The sequence below is a fragment of the Dendropsophus ebraccatus genome, chromosome 14 (assembly GCF_027789765.1).
Source record: "Dendropsophus ebraccatus isolate aDenEbr1 chromosome 14, aDenEbr1.pat, whole genome shotgun sequence".
NCBI lineage: Eukaryota > Metazoa > Chordata > Amphibia > Anura > Hylidae > Dendropsophus > Dendropsophus ebraccatus.
In genome coordinates, this window is record NC_091467.1 from 34767760 (window position 1) to 34794199 (window position 26440).

The 26440-nt window shown below is 45.5% G+C and overlaps 1 protein-coding gene across 9 annotated transcripts in view; it reads right to left on the reverse strand.

Annotated features, from left to right (window-relative positions):
• The window catches only part of MAPT (microtubule associated protein tau), a 76671-nt gene extending 52142 nt beyond the window's left edge, over positions 1-24529 (reverse strand). For 6 of the 9 annotated variants that reach the window (XM_069952510.1, XM_069952501.1, XM_069952508.1 and 3 more), the window contains exon 1: positions 19390-19452. In XM_069952510.1, coding sequence (XP_069808611.1) covers positions 19390-19426 — 37 coding nt within the window. In that variant the 5' untranslated portion in view covers positions 19427-19452. The other 3 variants (XM_069952506.1, XM_069952503.1, XM_069952502.1) reach the window with 3 other exon arrangements.
• Positions 24530-26440: the final 1911 nt, after the last annotated feature.

Below are 26440 nucleotides of genomic sequence, written 5' to 3' on the forward strand. Positions count from 1 at the left end.
CTGCACAATCAACTCTCATTTAGCACTCTCAACTCTCATGCAGCACACCCAACTACCATTCTGCACAATCAACTCTCATTTAGCACTCTCAACTCTCATGCAGCACACCCAACTCTCATGCAGCACGCCCAACTCTCATTCAGCACACCCAACTCTCATGCAGCACACCCAACTACCATTCTGCACAATCAACTCTCATTTAGCACTTTCAACTCTCATGCAGCACACCCAACTCTCATGCAGCACACCCAACTCTCATTCAGCACACCCAACTCTCATTCAGCACACCCAACTCTCATGCAGCACACCCAACTCTCATGCAGCACACCCAACTCTCATTCAGCACACCCAACTCTCATTCAGCACACCCAACTCTCATTCAGCACTCTCAATGCTCATGCAGCACACCCAACTCTCATTCAGCACACCCAACTCTCATTCAGCACACCCAACTCTCATTCAGCACTCTCAATGCTCATGCAGCACACCCAACTCTCATTCAGCACACCCAACTCTCATTCAGCACACCCAACTCTCATTCAGCACACCCAACTCTCATTCAGCACACCCAACTCTCATTCAGAACACCCCACTCTCATGCAGCACACCCAACTCTCATGCAGCACACCCAACTCTCATTCAGCACACCCAACTCTCATTCAGCACACCCAACTCTCATGCAGCACACCCAACTCTCATGCAGGACACCCAACTCTCATTCAGCACACCCAACTCTCATTCAGCACACCCAACTCTCATTCAGCACTCTCAATGCTCATGCAGCACACCCAACTCTCATTCAGCACCCAACTCTCATTCAGCACACCCAACTCTCATTCAGCACACCCAACTCTCATTCAGCACACCCAACTCTCATTCAGAACACCCCACTCTCATGCAACACACTCAACTCTCATGCAGCACACCCAACTCTCATGCAGCACACCCAACTCTCATTCAGAACACCCCACTCTCATGCAGCACACCCAACTCTCATGCAGCACACACTACTCTCATTCAGCACACCCAACTCTCATGCAGCACACCCCAATCTCATGCAGCACACCCAACTCTCATGCAGCAGACCCAACTCTCATTCAGCACACCCAACTCTCATTCAGCACTCTCAATGCTCATGCAGCACACCCAACTCTCATTCAGCACACCCAACTCTCATTCAGCACACCCAACTCTCATTCAGAACACCCAACTCTCATTCAGTACACCCCACTCTCATGCAACACACCCAACTCTCATTCAGCACACCCAACTCTCATTCAGCACACCCAACTCTCATTCAGCACACCCAACTCTCATAAAGCACACCCAACTCTCATTCAGAACACCCCAATCTCATGCAGCACACCCAACTCTCATGCAGCACACCCAACTCTCATGCAGCACACACTACTCTCATTCAGCACACCCAACTCTCATGCAGCACACTCCAATCTCATGCAGCACACCCAACTCTCATACAGCACACCCAACTCTCATTCAGAACACCCCACTCTCATGCAGCACACCCAACTCTCATGCAGCGCACACTACTCTCATTCAGCACACCCAACTCTCATTCAGCACACCCAACTCTCATACAGCACACCCAACTCTCATGCAGCGCACACTACTCTCATTCAGCACACCCAACTCTCATTCAGAACACCCAACTACCATTCTGCACAATCAACTCTCATTTAGCACTTTCAACTCTCATGCAGCACACCCAACTCTCATGCAGCACACCCAACTCTCATTCAGCACACCCAACTCTCATGCAGCACACCCAACTCTCATTCAGCACACCCAACTCTCATTCAGCACACCCAACTCTCATTCAGCACACCCAACTCTCATTCAGCACACCCAACTCTCATTCAGCACACCCAACTCTCATTCAGCACTCTCAATGCTCATGCAGCACACCCAACTCTCATTCAGCACACCCAACTCTCATTCAGCACACCCAACTCTCATTCAGCACTCTCAATGCTCATGCAGCACACCCAACTCTCATTCAGCACACCCAACTCTCATTCAGCACACCCAACTCTCATTCAGAATACCCCACTCTCATGCAACACACTCAACTCTCATTCAGCACACCCAACTCTCATGCAGCACACCCAACTCTCATTCAGCACTCTCAATGCTCATGCAGCACACCCAACTCTCATGCAGCACACCCAACTACCATTCTGCACAATCAACTCTCATTTAGCACTCTCAACTCTCATGCAGCACACCCAACTCTCATGCAGCACACCCAACTCTCATGTAGCACACCCAACTCTCATTCAGCACACCCAACTCATGCAGCACACCTAGCTCTCATGCAGCACACCCAACTCTCATGCAGCACACCCAACTCTCATGCAGCACACCCAACTCTCATTCAGCACACCCAACTCTCATGCAGCACACCCAACTACCATTCTGCACAATCAACTCTCATTTAGCACTCTCAACTCTCATGCAGCACACCCAACTCTCATGCAGCACACCCAACTCTCATGCAGCACACCCAACTCTCATGCAGCACACCCAACTCTCATTCAGCACACCCAACTCTCATGCAGCACACCCAACTCTCATGCAGCACACCCAACTCTCATTCAGCACACCCAACTGTCATTCAGCACACCCAACTCTCATGCAGCACACCCAACTCTCATGCAGCACACCCAACTCTCATGCAGGACACCCAACTCTCATTCAGCACACCCAACTCTCATTCAGCACATCCAACTCTCATTCAGCACTCTCAATGCTCATGCAGCACACCCAACTCTCATGCAGCACACCCAACTACCATTCTGCACAATCAACTCTCATTTAGCACTCTCAACTCTCATGCAGCACACCCAACTCTCATGCAGCACGCCCAACTCTCATTCAGCACACCCAACTCTCATGCAGCACACCCAACTACCATTCTGCACAATCAACTCTCATTTAGCACTTTCAACTCTCATGCAGCACACCCAACTCTCATGCAGCACACCCAACTCTCATGCAGCACACCCAACTCTCATTCAGCACACCCAACTCTCATGCAGCACACCCAACTCTCATGCAGCACACCCAACTCTCATTCAGCACACCCAACTCTCATTCAGCACACCCAACTCTCATTCAGCACTCTCAATGCTCATGCAGCACACCCAACTCTCATTCAGCACACCCAACTCTCATTCAGCACACCCAACTCTCATTCAGCACTCTCAATGCTCATGCAGCACACCCAACTCTCATTCAGCACACCCAACTCTCATTCAGCACACCCAACTCTCATTCAGCACACCCAACTCTCATTCAGCACACCCAACTCTCATTCAGAACACCCCACTCTCATGCAACACACTCAACTCTCATTCAGCACACCCAACTCTCATGCAGCACACCCAACTCTCATAAAGCACACCCAACTCTCATGCAGCACACACTACTCTCATTCAGCACACCCAACTCTCATGCAGCACACCCAACTACCATTCTGCACAATCAACTCTCATTTAGCACTTTCAACTCTCATGCAGCACACCCAACTCTCATGCAGCACACCCAACTCTCATGCAGCACACCCAACTCTCATTCAGCACACCCAACTCTCATTCAGCACACCCAACTCTCATGCAGCACACCCAACTCTCATGCAGGACACCCAACTCTCATTCAGCACACCCAACTCTCATTCAGCACACCCAACTCTCATTCAGCACTCTCAATGCTCATGCAGCACACCCAACTCTCATTCAGCACCCAACTCTCATTCAGCACACCCCACTCTCATGCAACACACTCAACTCTCATGCAGCACACCCAACTCTCATGCAGCACACCCAACTCTCATTCAGAACACCCCACTCTCATGCAGCACACCCAACTCTCATGCAGCACACACTACTCTCATTCAGCACACCCAACTCTCATGCAGCACACCCCAATCTCATGCAGCACACCCAACTCTCATGCAGCAGACCCAACTCTCATTCAGCACACCCAACTCTCATTCAGCACTCTCAATGCTCATGCAGCACACCCAACTCTCATTCAGCACACCCAACTCTCATTCAGCACACCCAACTCTCATTCAGCACACCCCACTCTCATGCAACACACTCAACTCTCATTCAGCACACCCAACTCTCATTCAGCACACCCAACTCTCATTCAGCACACCCAACTCTCATAAAGCACACCCAACTCTCATTCAGAACACCCCAATCTCATGCAGCACACCCAACTCTCATGCAGCACACCCAACTCTCATGCAGCACACACTACTCTCATTCAGCACACCCAACTCTCATGCAGCACACCCCAATCTCATGCAGCACACCCAACTCTCATACAGCACACCCAACTCTCATTCAGAACACCCCACTCTCATGCAGCACACCCAACTCTCATTCAGCACACCCAACTCTCATTCAGCACACCCAACTCTCATACAGCACACCCAACTCTCATGCAGCGCACACTACTCTCATTCAGCACACCCAACTATCATTCAGAACACCCAACTACCATTCTGCACAATCAACTCTCATTTAGCACTTTCAACTCTCATGCAGCACACCCAACTCTCATGCAGCACACCCAACTCTCATTCAGCACACCCAACTCTCATGCAGCACACCCAACTCTCATTCAGCACACCCAACTCTCATTCAGCACACCCAACTCTCATTCAGCACACCCAACTCTCATTCAGCACTCTCAATGCTCATGCAGCACACCCAACTCTCATTCAGCACTCTCAATGCTCATGCAGCACACCCAACTCTCATTCAGCACACCCAACTCTCATTCAGCACACCCAACTCTCATTCAGCACACCCAACTCTCATTCAGAACACCCCACTCTCATGCAACACACTCAACTCTCATTCAGCACACCCAACTCTCATGCAGCACACCCAACTCTCATGCAGCACACCCAACTCTCATAAAGCACACCCAACTCTCATTCAGAACACCCAACTCTCATTCAGAACACCCCACTCTCATGCAGCACACCCAACTCTCATGCAGCACACACTACTCTCATTCAGCACACCCAACTCTCATGCAGCATACCCCAATCTCATGCAGCACACCCAACTCTCATGCAGCAGACCCAACTCTTATTCAGCACACCCAACTCTCATTCAGCACTCTCAATGCTCATGCAGCACACCCAACACTCATTCAGCACACCCAACTCTCATTCAGCACACCCAACTCTCATTCAGCACTCTCAATGCTCATGCAGCACACCCAACACTCATTCAGCACACCCAACTCTCATTCAGCACACCCAACTCTCATTCAGCACACCCCACTCTCATGCAACACACTCAACTCTCATTCAGCACACCCAACTCTCATTCAGCACACCCAACTCTCATAAAGCACACCCAACTCTCATAAAGCACACCCAACTCTCATTCAGAACACCCCAATCTCATGCAGCACACCCAACTCTCATGCAGCACACCCAACTCTCATGCAGCACACACTACTCTCATTCAGCACACCCAACTCTCATGCAGCACACCCCAATCTCATGCAGCACACCCAACTCTCATACAGCACACCCAACTCTCATTCTGAACACCCCACTCTCATGCAGCACACCCAACTCTCATGCAGCGCACACTACTCTCATTCAGCACACCCAACTCTCATTCAGCACACCCAACTCTCATGCAGCGCACACTACTCTCATTCAGCACACCCAACTCTCATTCAGCACACCCAACTCTCATACAGCACACCCAACTCTCATGCAGCGCACACTACTCTCATTCAGCACACCCAACTCTCATTCAGAACACCCCACTCTCATGCAACACGCTCAACTCTCATTCAGCACACCCAACTCTCATGCAGCACACCCAACTCTCATTCAGCACACCCAACTCTCATAAAGCACACCCAACTCTCATTCAGAACACCCCACTCTCATGCAGCACACCCAACTCTCATGCAGCACACACTACTCTTATTCAGCACACCCAACTCTCATGCAGCACACCCCAATCTCATGCAGCACACCCAACTCTCATGCAGCAGACCCAACTCTCATTCAGCACACCCAACTCTCATTCAGCACTCTCAATGCTCATGCAGCACACCCAACTCTCATTCAGCACACCCAACTCTCATTCAGCACACCCAACTCTCATTCAGCATACCCAACTCTCATTCAGCACACCCAACTCTCATACAGCACACCCAACTCTCATTCAGAACACCCCACTCTCATGTAGCTCACCCAACTCTCATGCAGCGCACACTACTCTCATTCAGCACACCCAACTCTCATTCAGCACACCCAACTCTCATACAGCACACCCAACTCTCATGCAGCGCACACTACTCTCATTCAGCATACCCAACTCTCATTCAGCACACCCAACTCTCATTCAGAACACCCCACTCTCATTCAGAACACCCCACTCTCATGCAGCACACCCAACTCTCATGCAGCGCACACTACTCTCATTCAGCACACCCAACTCTCATTCAGCACACCCAACTCTCATACAGCACACCCAACTCTCATGCAGCGCACACTACTCTCATTCAGCACACCCAACTCTCATGCAGCGCACACTACTCTCTTTCAGCACACCCAACTCTCATGCAGTGCACACTACTCTCATTCAGCACACCCAACTCTCATGCAGTGCACACTACTCTCTTTCAGCACACCCAACTCTCATGCAGTGCACACTACTCTCATTCAGCACTACCAACTCATGCAGAACATCTGCAGTACTGCAGTGAATGTCATCAACTTCTCCCTATCCCCATATTTCATTATTTTACCCTGAAAGGAGTTTAGTATTTTACCTACCTACCACCACTAGGGGAGCTAAGCAGTTTTCCACATATGGTTTTTACTATTGAGTTCAATTCAGTCTATTAATTGTAAGCGTCTAAAATCCCTTGTGGTAGTTGCACGTCCTTTGGAGATAAAGTTGAGACAGAGTCCTTGAAAAGAAAAAAACTATGGTCTGGTGGTATTCACTAAAGAATCATCCTGTATGCTCTAGTACTGATTCTCTGCATACAAAGCTTGATTGTATTCTCAGGCCAGGTATGACATAATCTGCTTCACCTTGTGTGTCCTAGGAAGTCAATCAGTGTCCGCAGCTTCTAGAGACGCACTGGCATCTATTACAAGCTGAGGTTGTGTATCATCAGAAATGCAGATTTACTGCAAAACAATATTTTTATGCCGGCCCTGCAGTGGTTGCTAAAACCGTCATTAGGTCAGCAAAAACGTGGCGGCCCAGCAGAGATTTCAGGTCAATCATGGAGCCGGAATGTGGCGGTAATGTTAATGTTGATGCGGCTAATACCAAACCAGTGACTAAACAATGTAATGTGATGTCACAGTCAATAATTCTATACTATAAGCCAGTTTTACCTAACCTGAAGTGTTAGGGACATGGCGTTAAAAGACTACAACTTAACAGCATTTGGCTATTTAAAGGGTTATTCAGCGAAAATCTGTTTCTTTTAAATCAACTGTTTTCCGAAAGTTATATAGATCTGTAATTTACTTCTATTTAAAAATCTCAAGTCTTCCCATACTTATCAGCTGCTGTATGTCCTGCAGGAAATGTTTTTTGTTTTTTTTTCAGTCTGACACATTGCTCTCTGCTGCCACCTCTGTCCGAGACAGGAAGTGTTCAGAGCAGAAAAGGATTTCTAGGGAGATTTGCTACTGCTCTGGACAGTTCTTGTCTCCAGAGATGTCAGCAGAGAGCATTGTGTCAGACTGAAAAGAAAACAACACTTCCTGTAGGACACACAGCAGCTGATAATTATGGGAACATTTGTGATTTTTAAACAGAAGTAAATTAAAAATTTATATAACTTTCCGAAACCAGTTGATATGACAGAAAAAGATTTTAGCTGGATAATCCCTTTAACATGATGGGGGATGGGGGAGGGAAGAATATGTAGTGACCAAACTGAACATGCATGTGCATGGTGATTACACAAGAAATAGCTGTGGCTGAAATAAGCATGCTTGTTTATGGGGAGGACATGACAAATAGTTGGCAGGTAAACTGTAGGTGTATGAGGAGTACAGGAGCAACAGCTGTTGGCTGTACTAAGCATGCATGTGTATGAGGAGTACAGAAGGAACAGCTGTTGGCTGTACTGAGCGTGCATGTGTATGAGGAGTACAGGAGGAACAGCTGTTGGCTGTACTGAGAGTGTATGAGGAGTACAGGAGGAACAGCTGTTGGCTGTACTAAGCATGCATGTGTATGAGGAGTACAGAAGGAACAGCTGTTGGCTGTACTAAGCGTGCATGTGTATGAGGAGTACAGGAGGAACAGCTGTTGGCTGTACTGAGAGTGTATGAGGAGTAGAGGAGGAACAGCTGTTGGCTGTACTAAGCATGCATGTGTATGAGGAGTACAGGAGGAACAGCTGTTGGCTGTACTGAGAGTGTATGAGGAGTACAGGAGGAACAGCTGTTGGCTGTACTAAGCATGCATGTGTTTGAGGATTACAAGAGGATTAGCTGTTGGCTGTACTGAGAGTGCATGTGTATGAGGAGTACAGGAGGAACAGCTGTTGGCTGTACTGAGAGTGTATGAAGAGTACAGGAGGAACAGCTGTTGGCTGTACTGAGAGTGTATGAGGAGTACAGGAGGAACAGCTGTTGGCTGTACTGAGCGTGCATGTGTATGAGGAGTACAGGAGGAACAGCTGTTAGCTGTACTGAGAGTGTATGAGGAGTACAGGAGGAACAGCTATTGGCTGTACTGAGCGTGCATGTGTATGAGGAGTACAGAAGGAACAGCTGTTGGCTGTACCGAGCGTGCATGTGTATGAGGAGTACAGAAGGAACAGCTGTTGGCTGTACTGAGCGTGCATGTGTATGAGGAGTACAGGAGGAACAGCTGTTGGCTGTACTGAGCATGTATGTGTATAAGGAGTACAGGAGGAACAGCTGTTGGCCATACTGAGCGTGCATGTGTATGAGGAGTACAGGAGAAACAGCTGTTGGCTGTACTGAGCATGTATGTGTATGAGGAGTACAGGAGAAGCAGCTGTTGGCCATCCTGAGCATGTATGTGTATGAGGAGTACAGGAGGAACAGCTGTTGGCTGTACTAAGCATGCATGTGTATGAGGAGTACAGGAGAAACAGCTGTTGGCTGTACTAAGCATGCATGTGTATGAGGAGTACAGGAGGAGCAGCTGTTGGCTGTACTAAGCATGCATGTGTATGAGGAGTACAGGAGGAGCAGCTGTTGGCTGTACTAAGCATGCATGTGTATGAGGAGTACCGGAGGAACAGCAGTTGGCTGTACTGAGTGTGCAAGTGTATAAGGAGTACAGGAGGAACAGCTGTTAGACATACTGAGCGTGCATATGTATGGGGAGAACAGGAGGAACAGCTGTTGGATATACTGAGCGTGCATGTGAATGGGGAGTACAGGAAAAACAGCTACTGGTCGTTTTGAGTGTGCATGTGTATGAGGAGTACTGGTGGAACAGCTGTTGGCCATACTGAGCGTGCATGTGTATGATGAGTACAGGAGGAACAGCTGTTGGCCATACTGAGTGTGCATGTGTATGAGGAGTACAGGAGGAACAGCTGTTGGCCATACTGAGTGTGCATGTCTATGAGGAGTACAGGAGGAACAGCTGTTTGCCATACTGGACATGCATGTGTAAAAGGAGTACAAGAGAGAGGACTGTAGCAGAAATAAGCATGCATGTGTAAGAGGAAGACAGGAGGCATAGCTACCAGGTAAACTGAGTGTGTATGTGTATGGGAGGACATGGGAGGAATAGCTTTTGGTCGACAGCCATTAGAGGTGTATAGTAATTTTTAGACACAAATAGATTAACATCACATTGGAGAATTGAGCAGCCAGAGGCAAATTTCCCTTGCTAAATCAGGGATCCAGACACCCTCTATACCTGCGGTGATCAGCTGATTGCCACCATCACATATTACATAAATGCTTGTGCTCAGACAAACCTTTTAACATTCAAGCACAGATCCAGCTCTGCCACACCTATAAATCATAACTATTAGTCTAGTATAAAGTAAAGCTGAGTAATCACATGGCATTATCTCCTGAGGTGCATTCAGCTCACAATACTACAAGTCCATCTCATACATTATTGATGAGCCTTGGTTCATAATTATCCATCCATTAGAACATGTCTTCCTCCGGTATATGGGAGTTAATAAAGTTAAAAGTCAAAGATCACTCTCCCAGACAAGTTATATGGTTTACAGGGGCTGTGAGATCTCGCAGAAATCTACTACTTTAGAATTCATACTAATGCACTGGGGGGTGCTGAATTTTGCTTGACTATTGATCGCTATATTGCTATAAAGAATAGGTGACAACACATACTATATGGGCACCAACGGTTGCTTTTTCTATGGATCCAAACTTAGTGCTCTCTGATACCTGAGCAAAGATGTGGTTCCAGCTGTTGCAAAACCACAACTCCCATCATTTCCTGAATGCACTATTCTAATTGGTGGCTCTACATCCAATGCAAAACTACAACTCCATCAAGTTGAAAGCCTGTCACAATCACGCCCAACTTGCATTAATATCAACGGAGGAAATGTCATGTGCAACCAAAAATCCATCAATTATTTGCAGGTGTTATGTAGCACATGTTGCAATGTGACACCATTCACCGACACTACGTTCAACGTCACAGAACACTGCGCTCTTTAATCAGTTTTTAGTTACAACCTACATTGCATTAGGGTGCACTCACACACACTTTTTGTCTGCCATTTTTCGGGGGAAACACTGAGGCTACGAACACACACAGGTTATTTTGGGAAAACTACCACTGCAGTGTTTGTGCCAAAACCAGAAGTGAATTCAAATGGGATGGACAATATAAAGGGAGGACTTGTACTTCCTTTTTATGTTGGATTTTCTTCTGGTTTTGGCTCAAAAACTGCAGTGGCAGTTTTCCCAAAATAACCTGTATGCGTTTGCAGCCTAATGCCGCACATGGCGTTTTTTCCTTGAGTTTTGACCTTATGTGTGAATAATGTGTTGTGTGTTCTTGACGTTTTTCGGGCTGGCATTTTGATTGCCAACCTGAATGCACCCACTTTACAACCCTTCATTGCTGAAGTGGTTGACAGACCCGGCACATAGAGTTTGCTGTGTGTCAGGTCACTGGGACAGTGAGTAACAGGGTGAAGGACAAATAGTCTGGTCCCCAGGGGGTTAACTTAACCCCTGTGGGCCAAAATATGCTTTGTTTTGGTGCAAGGGGGGGGCAGGGGAGGGTTAACTTACCCTCAGGTCTTCAGTCACTTTTTCAAATTATTTATTAAAAATAAAAAAATAAAGAAGTAGGGTTCCCCCTATTTCCATAACCAGCCAGATTAAAAAACCTAATAGCAGCAGCCTAGTAGTACGAGGGTGGGAATTTATTTTGGCCCTCCTCAGTCTAATTTTACCAGTCTGCTACCGCCCAGTTCAGGAGCGTAAATGTCGACGCTCCGGACTACTGGTGCCTGGCTCTTTCCGATACTGGGGGGAGATCCATACTCACCTCCGTTGTCTTCTCTCTTCACCAGAGCCCGGGACACTGAGCTTGAAGTGTTCCGGGCTCAGGCTCTTCACATCTCCCATCAGCGGCTGAGGCAGGACATTGCTGCAGCTGCTGATTGTCTGAGCACCCCCCACCCCACCTCCGTAACGGTGCACAGTATGGCCCACAGGGGGTTAATTTATCCCCTTGGGGACCAGACTGTAACCACCTCCCACCCCCCTACCGACCACAGTGTAGCCCACTAGAGCAGAAAACTTCCATTGAAGTCTATGGGACAAAACGCCACAGTTTGCTGAAAAAAAAAAACACCACATAATGCTGCATTTTGGAAAAACTGCCACTGAGCCTGAAAAACACCAAAAAGGAGAGGAAACCATCACCCCAAAAACACAGCATGTGTGTAAGGCATATCATAAACTTTCACTGGCTTCCAGCTAACACCTGGCCGCTGGCGTTTCTGCAAAAAAAAAAAAATGCTGTGGCGTTTTTCCAGGATTTAAAGGCAGTGTGAAACCAGCCTTAAGCAGGGTAAAAGTTAACTTAAAGTGCTATTATGATCTTTCCGATATTTAGGTAATTTGTAAGACATTAGTGAAAGTTTACTAATGGATCCTCATTTCCATAATGTGCTCTCTGTGAATAAGCCGGATACATAAATCACACAACAGGCTCTGCTGTTATGCAAATCAGCACATGTGTACAGTGGATACGGACTCATACGGATACATTGTTGCATCTGTGTTATGAAGGCAATCTTAGCCCAACTGCGGGTCTAATAACCCAGACTGACAGCATCATAGATCACTATGAGAATGGGCCGAGACTTGTGTCTATAATACGGATGCAAAGTTTATAAAGATCACATTCATCAGATCTGATCTGCTAAGCGGATTCTGCAGTTTCCCATTGTTACGGACCCTATTTAGTAATTTGGACGGGGGGGATGGGGGAGGCCCTCACCTCTTGACCAGAATAAAGGACCTGCCCTGTCCTGAATTACAAAGACAACTCTAATTTGAATGGGCACTGTGCAATACATAGTCTATCCTGTGGTGGCACTGATGGGAAATTGAACAACCTATTGCCAGGTCTGTAAAATAGCAATTTCGTATTAGATCTCGTATTAGATTGTACTGTTCCTCTGTTACTCCTCCTAGAAATTTAACTGGGCTGCTACCATTCCTTGTCAAAGGGGAGTGTTCTTAAAGCATCACAGAGGAATCTGTTCTTAAAGCGTCAGCTCTGATTAAACAGTGTCACAATGTAAAGGGACACACCCGGTCACTAGTAGCATCCAGCTGTCATAACTTTCCAGGAGGAATAACAGAGGAAGCTCAAAACTTAATCTTTGAAAAAAAGATCCTCCAGAAAGAATTATTATTATTTTCTAAAGAGAAATGGCAGGTTCTGAAGAAGGCTATGTTCCCATTAAATAATAGCCAATGTCCATGGTATACTGACAGAATGGTATGGTGATGTACAACATGGCATACACATGGATTAAGTCAGATGGACGGAACCAGGCCTACTAGTGACTACCTTTGGTCCATTTCCATACACCATGGCTAATTTCATAGGCGCCATGTAAAATGATCTATGATACTAGTATCATATGTGCCCATACCCTCTGTGCCCCCATGACCATGGCGTCTGCATTTGTCCAGTTCTGATTACTTCCCTGCTATAACTTACCATATTTTCAGCATTTTATTAGTAATATTAGTAGGATTTATGACCCCTTTTCCGACTCCCTCTCCCCCTTCTTTTTCCACCCTCCAGGTCTAAATCTTTCATGTAAAATCCTCCTCTCCTTGAGTATCTCTACATTAATATTTAATATCATAGGACAGGCCACAGAGGAATCTGCTCACTTCCCGGAGGTGTGTAAACACTCACAGCCTCCAGCTAATAGCACAACGCACGGTGTAATGTGCCAGGGATAATGATGACGCGTGCTGAGCAGGCTTTACAGTACACGCCACTTTCTCCTCTATATAGGAAGACATTACAGCAAAAAACATGGCAATAAGTAAATATATATATATATTTTTAGAAATAGCACCACTCTTGACCATGGGTTGTGTCTGGTACTGTAGCTCAGCCCTACTTACTTGAATAGGAATGAGTTGCAATACCAGACAGTGTATAACTCTTTCTATAGAAAACTACATAATAAACATATAAGCCATGCCACTTTCTACAGCTAGGATAGAAGTCCTCGTCACATTGCGTCTCCCCCCCTTAATAGTGCCAACAACAGATCAGCTCCTATTAAAAGTGCTATTCATTCAGCGGGTTCCTGGACAATCTGGGAGGCTTGTCAAGTATGCAGGGAAAGGTACCAAGCTCTAAAACAGAAAAAAATTGCCAAGTGCACCCAAGCTTCAGCATTGCACTGGATAACTAGGTCGACTTGCTATTCATGAAGACGTCTGCAGTAGGAGGTATAGCCGCAATAAAGGCCAGGCAGCTTTCCTAGAATCAGATATAACTATGCTGAAAAGTTAGAAGTTGCACTTTATATAACCAATAGAGATGAGCGAACCGGGTTCGGGTTCGAGTCGATCCGAACCCGAACGTTCGGCATTTGATTAGTGGTGGCTGCTGAACTTGGATAAAACTCTAAGGTTGTCTGGAAAACATGGATACAGCCAATGACTATATCCATGATTTCCACATAGCCTTAGGGCTTTATCCAAGTTCAGCAGCCACCGCTAATCAAATGCCGAAAGTTCGGGTTCGGATCGACTCGAGCATGCTCGAGGTTCGCTCATCTCTAATAACCAACAGTGTGTGTAGCACAGCGACATAGATACATGTGCTGCCATATGGCGCCTCTGTACTTAATATGGTATCAGTGGAGCATGCCACAATTGTATTTTCTTTTGGATTCATATGGAAATCAGAGGCATACGGGAGGTACCATATGGCTGTATTATCCCTCTATACTACTCAGTCCAATACCAGGATTTCTTGCTCTTTAATACAGTATGTTAAGCAAAAAACATTGTGCTCCCCTAAAAATGTAAAGTGAGTGGCGGTGTTAACAATGTATGCATTGCCACTGAGAACTGTACAGGAACAGTGAGGACACCATGCTCCACCGTCACCTGAAATCCTAAGCCGCTGTGGTACAGTACAAGAACAGGGATTCCTTGCTACGGTATGTGCATTCTACGACAAGCTACACATACAGTATAGCTTAGCATGCTACAAAATGTATACATTGGACGGAGCACCAGAGTCCCTGCTCCTGTATGTTAGCAGAGTGATTTTGTACTCTACCACACCCAGCATTTTGCTGGTCACCTAGGAGAAGAAGAGGGGCCTGTCTTAGTGTGCAAGAGTACAGTTGTTGTTTTTTTATTTTTATTATTCTTTTTATGTGCAGGATAGGGACCTGTCCAATGGGGAAAAACGTCTACTAACTGGGGTACAAATTACCTGCGTAATGGGGGGCATCTACCTAGTAAGGGACATCATTTACTTACTACTAAATTACCTGTCCTGATGGGAAAAAATTACTTGGCTTCTGGGGGCAATTACCTAATAAGGGAAAGTAAGGGCATCAAGCTAATATTGGGCAAATTACCTACTTACTGGGGGCTCCTACCTAATAGGAAAAAATGGCCTACCTACTGGGAGCACCTACCTAATGGGGGAAAAGTACAGTACCTACCTACCAGGGGCATCTACCTGATAGGAAAAAATGACCTATCTATTTGGGACATCAACCTAACGAGGGAACATCTACCTACAGTACCTTCTGGAAAGACCTACCGATCGACTGGAAATGCCTACCGACCAACTGTAGAACATTCCTATTTAATGAAGTGGGAACAACCTACCCTCTCCCACCCAATCATTTGTATGACACTAAGTATCGATATACAAATTCTGGTATTATTACAACTGTACATTAGGCAGTGATGTTCTTCAATAGTCAGTGATGACAAAACTTCTACTATAGCCTCTTTTAACACCTGATAAAACCATAATATTTAGTTTGTAAGAATAAATTGACAGAAACTATAAAGCACAAGCTGGGCCGCTAAGGTTAGAGCCGTCCGTCAGACCTTGACAGTCCTTTAAGTCTAATTATCATATAATAAAGCAATTAATGCTCCACATAAATCACCAGACATGGGGCTCACGCTGTGCTCCACAATCCTCTCACTTAGCTTTTTCCAGCCACTGAATTACCATAGGACATCATGTAGACTAGTCTTCTGCAACTGGTGGCTCTCCAGCTCCAGCAAAACTATAATTCGTCTGTCAGGGCATGGTGGGAATTATAGCTTTGCAACAGCTGGAATGTGGATGCAAATGTAGGCATAGGAAATCTTTTTCAAGTTTTCTAGGAGATATTGTGATCTAATGAAAGGTTCAATGGGTAAAATATAAAGTTAAAAACCTGCAAATCTTTCAAACAGATATAACTGTCTAGGTAGGCCTTGCTTTATACATAGATGCATTACATATAACTAAGTGAAACAATCTGCTGGTTCACCAAAAACCTATTGCAGAGCCTAGTCTCTGGGGGGTGTTACTATGACTCCTTCACATTGAGTCCATCAGCCTTATATTTACCATGGTACCTGCTCTTGGGGTCTAAGGCTTCCTTCTGCTTGGTGATTTTGATATAGAATGACCGTGTATCTTGAAGCATAGTGAATTTTAACAAAAATAAACTATTTTTATTATTGCTAATGTCCTAATTTACTTTTAAAATTGGCTCCATAAGGCTAAAGCTATACGGTGCCTGGCCATGACTAGGGTTGCATGGCAAAAGATTACTGTGTTGCATCCAGAATGGTGCTGCACTTCCGCTAATGTAAGTGGATAAGAAAGCAATTAGAGGGCTTGACCTCATGCTAGGGACATGGCTAGGAAGGCGTTGACAGACATGTGCTCTGATAGCCAATGGGGATACACGGCCAATCTGTCATTACTAGGGGCTAGGGCAGCAAAAGGTATGTTTCCTCTGGAAACGACTCTGCAAGATGCAACTATGATGTCAAATGCTTTGGCTAGATGTCATTGAGCACAGCTTTACTTGAATGAGTACCCTGTAATGTCTGGTCAGCAGTGACTTCCTTGATCACTTACGTGTCACAACACAACCCCAGTCACTTACAGCAGCTCTGAGGCAGCCCGATTCCTGGAGCATGACCGAGCAATTTTTGTCTGTATGACCTGTGACATGGCTTCAGCCTTATAGAAGACTCATTTTAAGAAAGCTCGTACAAAAACACATCTTTCTAAATGAAAGTCAGTGCAAGATTTAGCTAATTAAGAAAACCATTGCTGACCAGACATTACAGCACTACAAGGCGGTCATTGGAGTAACACAGTCCTTTACGTCATCCGTAGGCCTAAATACATAGGCCAAAACATATTGTATACATGCATCTAGCAAATTCATGCCTAAGCCTAGCTTCGCCCATGGCTCACATTCTGTATCTAATACCATACCATTGGGGAGGAATGGATTAGTATGCCCCCTGGCAAATAGGGCACATTCGTGCCAGCCCCTTAATAGGTATGCCCTGGTATCTCTTCCTCATTCCTTGTGATCCTCTTGCTCTGAAAACAAATGAGTAAAAACCTGAATGGTTAAGCAGAAGATTATGGTAGCATTTTTAATCCAGCATGTGACCCCAGGGTACCTCGCTTGGAAAACAGAGCCAATATCCTACATGTTTGCAAAAGCTGAGCAGTGGAATCTGCCGCCAGAGCACGGCTCGTAACCCTTTACACCTAAGCAATATGGTCTAGAAATGACATACATTAAACATGATGACATGACTGCAGAGGTGTCCTGAAATGACTCTAATCAGATCATGACAGGTGACTATGGCTGCCTTGTGTGGCTAAACTGAAGACTGAGCTTGCCATGTTGGCACTTAACTTAGTATTGCTTTTTTAGCCCACTTTAACTTTACTGGAGCTGGCTCCCTGCCTCGATGGCACCAGGAATATGGGAACGGGGCTGTCAGACTTTATTATGCTCCCACGATAAACAACAATGGGCTCCACAAGGTCCAAGACAGAAGCATGCACTTTATTATAAGGCACTTTAATAAGGTGCTGTATGACAACTCCATTCCCACACCCTCTCTGATGGGCAACAAGAACCAAGCATCTCAGCAGCTGGTAAGAAGAACACTGTAATAATAACTATGTTAGGACTTATCACACTAAAGATTATGGGAGCAAAACAAGCTCAGGCTCCTGCAGGGAACTCTAATATACATAATGGAAATGATGTATTCCCAAATGTGAAACTGAAAGACAGTAACATGTTAATGCAAAACAGAAGGCTTGGGACCATGCCAGGCTGCAATTTGCCTGCAACATATTCAAGAGAGAACAGAAAAAGGCTTCCTGTCCTCATTCACCATGCTCTGACCACATGTTTTGCGTAGTGTGGCTATAAGGGGTGGACATAGGGTCCAAAAGCCCCTGTGCCACATTGTTGGTGCAATGTGAGAGACTGCCTTTATAGTACGTCCGCTATTTGGTGAACCCCAGTTTGGAGACCGTATACTGAGTGTGCATCATCACGGGGATAGGTAATTATGCATGCTCACTATATAACCTCCAGCTCAGCGCTGTATAGACTTCTTGAAGATATTTGTTTTCATGGTGCATCTAAGGTTGTATAGTGAATGTGGGCTGGGGGGTTTAGGTTCCTGTTTTGACACCAAAAGCAGCCATTGTCCAGTGTGATCAATCATACATAATATATTAGGGCAGCAGTAAGTGGCCCACAGGCATTTCATTATTCATAAGGGTCTCTGTACAACTGCATGTAGAGATGACACGTCTCCGCACATGTGCACAACTACATCTCCCAGCATGCTCTCACAGCCTTGGACTGGGTGTTGTAGTTTTCCAACAGCTGGAGAGCCATAGGCTGAAGACCAATGAAATAAAGGAACCCACAATGATGTGCATGTCCCACAAGTAAGGCCTAGTTTACATGATAAGAGTTGTAGTTGTGCAACAGCTAGAGAGGCAAGGCTCCTACCCCTGTCCTAAATGGTGCTGCACTGTATAGAGGAGCTGGGTGGGCCAGGGGTCACAAGAGTTTAATGTCGGGGCAGGAACTGGGATATCTCTATGGAGCGCCGGAGGCCAAAGCCGGAGGATGCATAATGCATGTGTCTGCACACGGCATGCCTCCGGCGCCCCATAGACTTTAGTGGATGCGGTGCCAGATAGCTGACCTGGCTGTAAGTCAGAACACTGCATGCTGCGTTCTCCCGTACGGCCGGTCCAACGGTATCAGTTGTAGAACGGATCATCCGAACTGTCCCATTGAAAACAATGGGATCAGTTCAGAGATGCGTTTCCCTCCGGTGCTTCTCTACTGCAACGGAGGGAAACGCCGTTGGATCGCCGGATTTATGTAAACTAGGCCTTACAAGAAGACCCCTTTCACTTTCCCTGCTTTCCTAGTCCTGTGGGTCGGCTGCCATCAGTCAACATGGCAAAAGATCAAAAACCGACCAGCCTTATTTTTATATATTTTCATTATATATATTTTTATATTATACATTTTTCACATTGTCTTTCTTTTGTGTGATAATGTCTTTGCTCTATATTGAAAACCTTGCCAAAGAAAAATGGGAAAAATGGAGTCCTCCTGCAACTCACAGATAAGGCCTAGTACATTCATCACCATGGAAACGAGGCCTAGTCCATACACCACAGCCTGTAAGGAGTGAATTTCACCAATACTGTATTACTAATCTGCACTGGTGTAAACAGTGACCTTAATGCTCTATGTACCTGGCTAGTAAACCCCTCTTACATTGGTGCGATGGTGAAATGGCTGTGAAGACGGCCATAGCAAACAATCAGATTGAATTTTTCCTTCCCTAACCTGTACTGTAAAAATGGTTGCTAGGAGCAACCCTTCCTGCATGAGACCTAGTACTACTACTCCTATCCTGTTATTATTAGGATTTAAAATAATATAAGGAATATAAATACATTACATAATAACATTTAATCTATCTATATATCTATATCAATCTCATATCTATCCAGGATTAAGAAAACATGGCTGCTCTCTTCTAGGAACAGCACCACTGAATGGAGCCAATGAAGCCAAGTAATACCACACACAGCCTGAGGACAGGTGTGGTGCTGTTTTCAAAAGAAAGCAGCCATATTTTTATAATGTTGGATAATCCATTTAATGCTAGTTAATCAAGGAAAATGCACATTGAACAGTTTCTATGGAAAAGCACTTTGGCTGTTTCAACTGGATAATGTATCTGACCATGCTTAGGACTATTATATACACTGTCAGCTTCTCCCACCATAGTGCATGCATATGAATATTAAAGCCCTGGTTTACCATGTGTTGTTCCCATGGTGAAACCGCACAAAAAGCATTAGCGATAGGGCATTATTAATAATATTTATGTGTGCTATACATATGGTAAAGGGTTAACATAAAAAGTGTAATGCATTGTAATAGTAGCCTATAATAAAAACCGCGCCAATTTTCAACCACACTGTGATGACAGAATTTCATAAAAAGAAGTATTTTCAATGACAAAGGGGTTCTTCATCTATATAGTGTAATCAATATCTGTGTAACGCCACACTGCACTGCTGATGTCTAGCATTGCCGCAAGCCTCCTTGGCCGCCTCGGTCACCAGGAGCTAAGAACCTCTTCACCCCCCAGCTACACTAATGGGCACCACCCATAATATTACATTATCCTACAGGGAGCATAAATAGTGATATATATTAACGGCATGTGTACAGAAGGATGGATGGCCGCCCCAAGCATGGGCAGAACAATAGACAATGCACAGGTGCGTTCTGGGAAAACAACTCCAGACACATGAAGATAATGCAGGAATGTAATATATGACGGCCGGCCTTGGTAATACAATGGAAATATCTGCTAAAATGCATCATTGTATAATTTTTTACCCTACGGATTTCCTCCTTCTCGGCTACAAATTACCATACTGTATTTCATTGCTTTTCCTGCAGCAAATCTAATGCTTTGATAACACAGATCCCAGAACCTATTATTAAATGTTCAGGCCGTCGTACTACACAAAGAGAGGAAAAAAAAAGAATAAGCAATGCCAAAGCCAGGGACAAGAGAGGAGACACAGACTGTCCCCTTGTGTATTCTCCAGGAGGGGGAGGGAGGAACAAAACACTAAATGGTCGGAAGAGTAAACTACCAACAGATGTGGCGGAGGGGGCTCTGTGGACCGAGCGTTTTGGGGCTGGGAGAGAAACAAAAGCCGGGATTGATGGAGCCAGGGAGGGCTGGTGTAAAAGAGCGATGGAGGAACATCTGCAAAGTGTGGAGGACTGCGCTGCAAGGGGTGTGTCCAGGCGCAATACCAGGATAAAATACCGTAAGAAAACCCACAGCACAATATGAACCCGCCACAGGCAAACCAACATTGTCTGCATACGGTTTCATTAGCCAAAATTCAGCAACAAAGGAGTTTAAAAAAATAAATAAAAAGCTTCTTGGCACCAAATGGGGTATAACCAGCCTGGATGAAAGCAAGGGAGGTGGCAAATTGTGCCTCAAATGTAGGTTGGCTACAAATTCCTGCATCCTACCTGCTGCACAGTGAGGGCATGCAATTCCAACGCCCCACAGGAGCCATGCGTGATGCCAGATGGGCACACATGTGACCTGTCCATATTGCATGCTGTCTGTACAACACTCATCAGGCTTATGCCACCCTGCTGGGTGACAGGCTCACGCTACTAGGCATTTCTCTTCATTACAATGAGACTGGCAGCAGATAAAGCACCCCACCCCCATCTGTCGGGAATACACAGATTTTCTCTATTGCATGCATTGTATGTTGGCAGCGTGGTATATCAGACCAGACAGAGCTACACGTGAATATCTCACATGTGAGATGATTTTTCTATCAAGATCCTGGTCACTCCCATAGCAGCAAATGTGCAGACAATGCATTGGATCTAACAGTATGTGCAGGGAAGAAGCCCCCTCCAATGCAATAGAGGGATGGCTCAGCTGCCACACCTCACCCAGCATGTGCCAGCAGCGCCATATACTCAGCCACCTTTATACATCGCACTTAACTCGTGCAATGCCAGGTCAGGTGCATGGCAGCAGAGGGGTTAATGCATGAGTCAGCAAGACCGCATCTGTAAAATAATGCAGCGAAGGGATGATCTGAGGATGAACCCTCTTTGTTCTGCTCCCCACCTGCTCGTCACATAGTGGAATACAGAATGACAACTCTGTATATACATATAGAATGATATAGTATCCAGAGCCTACATAGATGCATGATTTGTAGATATGACATAGATAGAGACATAGGAGATAGATAGATAGATAGATAGATAGATAGATAGATAGATAGATAGATAGATAGATAGATAGATAGATAAGGATGACATATATACATGATACATATTTCACATATACATGATACATATAGCACATATACTTGATACAAATTTAATAATTACCATATAACAATATACTAATATCTATACATGTCACGCTGCCCCTCCAATACACATGTGTAATAAATCATCATAGGATCAGCATCCTGACGGTTTCCATAGGTGACATCATACCCTGCAGCTCCTAGCCATAAAGGACACACAGACACATGTACATAGACATCCATAGGGATGCAGTAAGAACACGCCATGGCCGTATAGCGATAGGATGCAATGCAGATGGCGCAGCATGCACACGATGCGATAGGAGAGCCGTACGGTACCTGGCCGGTGCTATCCTGGCGCTGCTGGCCGGGGCTGCTGTCTCCTTGGTCCGCAAAGCTGGAGGAGCGGGGGCGAGCGGCGGCGGGGACGAGCAGGGGAGCTGTCAGGCGAGCCGGGTCACGTGATAGGAGGAGGGGGGGGGGGGGGGGGCGGCTGTCACCAGTGACCGGGGGAGCGGAGGGGGCTGAGCGGGGGAGAGGGATTACCGGGCACCTGCGGGGGAGGGGGCGCTGTCACCGGGGGAACCTGGGGCTGGTGGAGGACTGTAACTCCCAGCATAGCACACAGCACGTTAGGAATAGTAGTTTTATATATTCCGGGGAGTCAAAGGTTTGTACAGCACTGATGGCATCTATCTAACCTATCTATCTATCTAATCTATCTATCTATCTATCTATCTATCTATCTATCTATCTATCTATCTATCTCCTATCTATCTATTTCCCTATCTCCTATCTATCTATCTATCTATCTATCTATCTATCTCCTATCTATCTATCTATCTATCTATCTATCTATCTAATCTATCTATCTATCTATCTATCTATCTAATCTATCTATCTATCTATCTATCTATCTATCTATCTATCTATCTATCTCCTATCTATCTATCTATCTATCTCCTATCTATCTATCTATCTATCTATCTATCTAATCTATCTATCTATCTATTATCTATCTCCTATCTATCTATCTATCTATCTATCTATCTACCTATCTATCTATCTATTATCTATCTCCTATCTATCTATCTATCTATCTATCTATCTATCTACTATCTATCTCCTATCTAACCTATCTATCTATCTATCTATCTATCTCCATCTATCTATCTATCTATCTATCTATCTATCTATCTATCTATCTCCTATCTATCTATCTATCTATCTATCTATCTATCTATCTCCATCTATCTATCTATCTCCTATCTATCTATCTATCTATCTCCTATCTATCTATCTATCTATCTATCTCCTATCTATCTATCTATCTATCTATCTATCTATCTATCTATCTATCTATCTATCTATCTCCTATCTATCTATCTCCTATCTATTATCTATCTATCTATCTCCTATCTATCTATCTATCTATCTATCTATCTATCTATCTATCTATCTATCTCCTTTCTATCTATCTATCTATCTATCTATCTATCTATCTATCTATCTATCTCCTATCTATCTATCTATCTATCTATCTATCTATCTATTATCTATCTCCTATCTATCTATCTATCTGTCTGTCTGTCTGTCTGTCTGTCTGTCTATCTATCTATCTATCTATCTATCTATCTATCTATCTATCTATCTCATACTGTTGCCATCCATCTTTTCTGGAGTCCTGAATGACAGATGACACGTAGCTATGCTATCAGGCCCTGCCATATTGCATGTCACCCAGCTTTTCCATGTGGAGATAAAACAAGCAAAACTGTTAATAATAGGAAAGATTATTATGTGTTAATTTTCCATTTATTAAGAGGGATCTTTAGGGACTACAACTCCCAGCATGCCCTGGCAGCCTAGAGGTGATATAATCCAGATTTCCCACAGTCTTGGGAAAGGATGTTTTCAGAACCTTAGAAAAGCTGGGTGCCCCCGGCTGCTGCTGATCACTGGGCCATCTCTATGGAACACCTCCCAGCAGCTGGATGACCCCACCCGATGCTGCTGTGTCCCCTAGAGCAGCTATTTCCAAACTGTGGCTCTGCAGTCGGTGCCAAACTACAACTCCCAGAATGGCCTTCATACTGGGAGTTGTAGTTGTGCCACAGCTGGTGAGCCGCAGGTTAGTGACAGCCATAATAGAGGTTCCCTATCCACTTAACAAGTCAAGCGCCCTCCAGCTGTTGTTAAAACTACAACTCCCAGCAGGCTCTGTCGGCTCTCACGGCCGCGGCCTGCTGGGAGTTGTAGTTCAGAGCAGCTGGGAAGTCGCAGGATGAGTTGTAGGCCAACTACCCCTGGACACCCCCAGCTCTTCATACCCCGACTGCAGAGCTGTGCGAGAACAACTCACCGTCCTGTACCGTAACACAGGCGGGGAGCAAACGTGGCCGCGCTTTCCCGAGCTAAAAACACAATCTTCTGATTGACAGCTGGTACCGGGAATGCGCGTACCCTGCAGTGGGCGGGGTTATACGTGAACGCTGGCGTGCCCGTTCCTTCAACGGCAGCGCGCCTGCCTGGTCCTGCTGCTGCGGCTGCTGGTTACCATGGAGACAGGATCAGCAGCAGCAGCCAGAGCCGCCATCCCTCCCCCTCCATACAGCTCCTTTGTGTGAGGGATCTGTCTCAGGCGCCCTCCCTGATTTTTTTTTTTTAACCCCACGCAGTGATTATGTGTGAAATATAAAAACTTACAAGTCAATGATAAAGTTCCTCAAAATTACTATCATAATATATTATGTGCCTAATAAAAATGGCGCTTATGACATATGACTTAGCATGCCCCCCACGTTTGGGCAATGTTTGCTTGGTTTTCCACGCAAAAAACACATGAAAAACTGTTTGATGTCACTTTAAAGAAGCAAACATATAGACGAGTAGACTATGTTCAGCAGGGTATATTATGGTATTATATGGCGGCATATCTTTTTGTTGGTAAGCTAGTGATGTGCACCCCAAAGATGGTGTCAACCCAGCACTATGGGGTTACAATATAAGGCTATGTTCACATAATGTTTATTTTCATAAAATCCTGGCCATTGTACAACGGCCGTGATTATTACGAAAGTATACGTTACCTCTCCGTCTATGGGATCCCGGCCGGAGCATATACACAGGGTATGCGCTCCAGCCGGAATCCCTAGCGGCGCCACATACAACTGACATGTCAGTTTTTTGGTGGCCGCTATTCAATGAATTGCGGCTGCAGCAAACCATGTCAGTGCACACTGTGGAGCGAGCGGCTCTGGCCGCTCGCTCCATAGCGTGCAGTGGAGAGCTCTGATGCGGGCGCGCATGGATGCGTCCGCATCAGAACTCTGCAGCTGCAAAGATCATCCGGCCAGCACTGCAGTACCAGCCGGGAGGATCTTTTCAGAGACCGGCTGTTCCGTGAGCTGGCCGGGTCACGGAACGGCCGGTCTCTTACTTAGTCTGCACATAGCCTAAGGCTGGGTTCACACACAGTATATTTCAGTCAGTATTTTGCAACTTCAACCAGGAGTGGATTGAAAACACAGAAAGGCTCTGTTCACACAATGTTGAAATTGAGTGGATGGCCACCATTTAGCAGCAAATATTTGCTGTTATTTAAAAACAACGGCTGTTATATTGAAATATGGCGGCCATCCACTCAATTTCAACATTGTGTGAACAGAGCCTTTCTGTGTTTTCAATCCACTCCTGGTTGAAGTTGCAAAATACTGACCAAATACTGACTGAAATATACTGTGTGTGAACCCAGCCTAGGGCTATGTTCACACTACGTAGAAAACATGGCTGTATTTCATAACAACAGCCATATTTGCGCAAATACGGCCGTTGTTATGAAATACGGCCATATTTTCTACGTAGTGTGAACCCGGCCTAAAGGCTATGTTCACACTACGTAAAAGTACGGCCGTACTTTATGCAGCGTGGAACATTGCCTATTCCTCTATGGGATCCCGGCCGGAGCGTATACACATTGTATACGCTCCGGCCGGGATCCCATGCTGGGCCACAAAAAACTGACATGTCAGTTTTCTGCAGCCACAATTCAGTGAATTGCGGCCTTAGGAAACCCTGTCAGTTCACACAATGAAGCGAGCGACTCCGGTTATGGGGAGTTCTTATGCGGGCGCTACTTAAGTACCGTCCGGGATGGACGGAACGGACGGTCTCTTACAAAGTGTGAACATAGCCTTAGGCTGCATTCACACGTTCAATGTTCCTCAGGGAACACAGACGTGGAATACCTGTAACAGACTTCACATTCACACGTACAGGATCTGCAGCAGAATTGATGGCCCAGATTTGATTTGATTTGAATCTGCAACCTCAAGTCTGCGCCATCAAATCTGCTGCAGATCCTATACGTATGAACGTACTCTAATGGGAAAACTGCTGTAACATTTAGGCTGCATTTACAAATTCCATATTCTCTCCCTTGA